This window comes from Cyprinodon variegatus, unplaced genomic scaffold (assembly GCF_000732505.1).
Source record: "Cyprinodon variegatus isolate N-32 unplaced genomic scaffold, C_variegatus-1.0 Scaffold1589, whole genome shotgun sequence".
Lineage (NCBI taxonomy): Eukaryota > Metazoa > Chordata > Actinopteri > Cyprinodontiformes > Cyprinodontidae > Cyprinodon > Cyprinodon variegatus.
The window spans coordinates 32,204-35,679 of NW_015152042.1; the positions used below are offsets into that span (position 1 = coordinate 32,204).

The 3,476-nt window shown below is 41.0% G+C and overlaps 1 protein-coding gene across 3 annotated transcripts in view; it reads left to right on the forward strand.

The window, feature by feature from the left end:
* The window catches only part of LOC107104011 (serine/threonine-protein kinase Nek6-like), a 26,406-nt gene that overhangs the window by 8,146 nt on the left and 14,784 nt on the right, over positions 1-3,476 (forward strand). For all 3 annotated transcript variants that reach the window (XR_001482217.1, XM_015403897.1, XM_015403896.1), the window contains exon 5: positions 542-652. Coding sequence is in view for 2 of the 3 variants with exons in the window: in XM_015403897.1 (XP_015259383.1) it covers positions 542-652 (111 nt within the window). In the remaining variant the exon portion in view is untranslated. The remainder of the gene's footprint in view (positions 1-541; positions 653-3,476) is intronic.

A 3,476-nucleotide genomic window follows, 5' to 3' on the forward strand; every position in this document is an offset into this window, starting at 1 on the left:
TCATCGGACATGCTCTGAGCAGTCACAGTATTGTTTTCAAGTCTGTAAGTGTATTGCTTTTTCCGCTTTTAGAATATGCTATATTTATGCAAATAGAAAATATTCAAAAGGAATGCGCAGGATGGACGGAGCTTCTGAGACGGATCGGGTGGTGAGGGTTGCGGAATCAAAAAATAGTGGGCCTCGGCAGATGGCCGCTCACACTGAGCCTGGTTCTGCTGGAGGTTTCTTCCTGTTCAAAGGGAGTTTTTCCTCTCCACTGTCACTACAAGCATGCTTAGTGTGAGGGATTGCTGAAGAGTCAATGAGTTGATGCAATCAGCTGGTTTTCCTTAGATAGAAAATTTGACTGGATGATCTGGTTGAACTGGAAAGTGCCTTGAGATGACATGTGTTGTGAATTTGGCGCTATATAAATAAACTGAATTGAATTGAAAAAATATCTTCTGCTTATGTTTAGCTAGCATGAGATGGTCGGTAAAGATAAAAACGCTCCTTTGGAATAATTACTAAGAATGTTCTTCCTGTTTGTGTTTTTCAGCAACTGAATCATCCAAATGTAATCAAGTATCTGGACTCCTTTATTGAAGACAACGAGCTGAACATTGTGTTGGAGCTGGCAGATGCTGGAGATCTTTCCCAAATGATAAAGGTCAGGCGCCTCAACCAAGAGCTCGCTTTGGTTAGGTCAGATGGAAAATTTAAAACCTTAAAAATGTTTAGACACCACTAAAAAAACAAAAGGAACACTTTGAACGAGGGTTAGAACACATTGAAAGACTAATCATGCTGGATATCCAAACTGAAATGGAATGGCTAACATGTTGGCAGCATTAGGAGGACACATGGTTGAAGATAGACTTAACCTGAAAAACTGCTGCAGGCTGGTCCACATGGCGGGCAGGTCCTTCAGCAGCTCTCCAAGGTCCTGACTGGTTGGTCTGCAGAGGAAGACCTCCTAGGGACAAGGGCGTCAGGAGGTTGCATCACATCACTGAGCTCCTGGACAGTTTGAGTTGCAACCTGGTGGTATCAGATAGACCTGAACATGATGATCCAGAGATGTCTAATCGGATTAGATCACTGAGGTCATTTAGTGCACCTGCTGATATAAATATGACCATCTAACAGCTGAAAACACTCCTACTCAGTATTCTGCCTATTTAACCAATGACATAAATACATTTAGACTTGTGTATTCATGACTGGCATTAATATGGACCTCTTACACCTTCTAACATTTAAATGAAATAAACATGGCATATTTTCAGTGTTGTGGAACCTTAACTGTCATGATTGGTTTAAGCGATCTGATCCACATGCAGAGAACCACTCAGAGACCAAAGGAAAAACAGGTTTATTAAATGTAGATGAATAACAGAAGTTGGATCTGGAACTCTGTGGACTGGTGAATTGGAATTGGAAAGTCTGAAGGGGAGATCACAGTGATCAGTTCAGGGATCGTAGGGAATTTGACTGAGGCTTGAATATTACTGAAGAGGAACTCAAGTTTGAAGGGGCTCTTATTTATCCCTGAATCCAGCTTGTGGGGGTTAATCTAGAGAAGAGACAGATAGACAAACGTTGGACCCAGAGGAGTAAAGGAGTGGACTGTCACTTGGATTTCCGATGAGGACTTGAACGGACAATGTGGAGGTTTTCCCCTGCTCAGTGTGTACTCACTTAATCCTTCCAGGGGGAGAAGGTCCAGGTATCTAGTTACTCAGGAAGGCTTCCTGCTGAAGAGCAAAGACAAAAACTTGATATGTCTCAGAGAAACAAAGCTTAGGTTAGATTCTGCTAATCTCAGCTTGGCTAGAGTACCCAAAACTGGCAAACACTCTGGCATCAAGGTAGTGACAGCCCACTGCTCAAATACTCCTCCAGTAATAGTCCAACGAGACGGAGGTGTGCAGGGAGGCCCAACGAGGACATGGCACCACCTGGTGGTGGAGAGAGAAAACACACAAACAACCAACACAAACTGGATTCCTAACATTAACAAGATAAAGTCTAACATGAACGTCCACCAAAAGATGATAAATGGCTCCTCATCAGTGGACGAGTAGCGTATTTGCATCATTGTGTAACATTTGCAGTCTAATCTGCAATACATCTGTTGTGCAATTTTACCCAAAGATTATGAAAATATTAAATAACTAGAACTGGGAGGTATAGTTAATTAATAGGTCATTGAAATCATGCGTAAAGCCAATAAATGTTATTTAATATTATTGAAACAATTCGAACTGTAATCTGCTTACTCACCAGGGTTTAGTCCTTTACATAAAGGCCGGAGTCCTGGACTGTTAAGATCCAGTTGCCTTTGCCAATTAAGTAATTTGGATTATGGCTATCAGCAGAGTTATTAATCACCGACCAAATAAACTGTCTCTGTTCATTCAAATGTTCACCAAAAGGAGGGTAGATCTGACCTGAGTGACAAATCGTTCACTACATAAAATAACTAAAAAAGACCAAAGGTTAAAATACAATGATGCCTTTAATAACTATTAATCCCTATCACTGGATTATTTTATCTAATAACTGTGTAAATACTAAACTCTACTGAAAATAAGCACAACTAAATAAAAGCAGACAAAAAAGGATTTTAAGAGTCCGTTCAAGAGTTTTTGAAGAATGTTGAAGTTTTAAGGCTTAATGCATTAAAAGTTTCCTTTAAAATACCAGCAGATAAATGTGAATAACTAATGTAGAGATTTTAAATGCAATCAATCAGTGAAAATGACCAAAAGACTCAGGAATGCATTAAAATATAGTAACGCTGTAAAGAATGGGTTAATTCAGCTGGTACCAGGCGGTCCGGTTCAGGGGCAGGCCAGCTAGAACAAAATAGCGATTAGAGGACTCAGAAAAGGCTGCTACCATAGGGAGCTAGCAATAACAAGCTATTATTATTATCTTGGAGCTAACAATGCTATCAAATCCAACCGTAGTAGCCTAACTCTTGAACTAAATGCAAATGAGGAATAAAGTAGACAGTAACACGCAGCATGGATCATTCAGCCAGGCTCAGTTAGCGTTAGCATTCAGTTCAGAACTCTGACTGAAAAACCATCAGCAGTTGAACCAGAAGGTTCTTCCAAATAAAACACAAACAACACGTCTAAAATGAACTTTTCTGCCTAGCTCTCGCCCAAGCAGAGTATCTGCTAAGCATCAGATGAAAGAGGGGGAAGGTGCTGGCTCAGTGGAATGGAGGAGGTGGGCTTTGGTTTCGTTCTGGAGTCTGATTTGGGTTGGTTTGTTCTGGTTAGTCCTGGAGAAGAAGTCTGTCTAGATTAAGCTTGGGAACACGGTCTGTCTGTCCAACAGCGAGCACTCAAAGAGACGAGGAAACTTTGTAGGGCTTCATTTGGTCCTCTTAGCACGGCGCCCTCTAAAGGGGCGATAGAATGATTCTATAGGGTATCTGGTCCTTCTGGTCTCTAATAGGGTGATAGAATGATTCTATA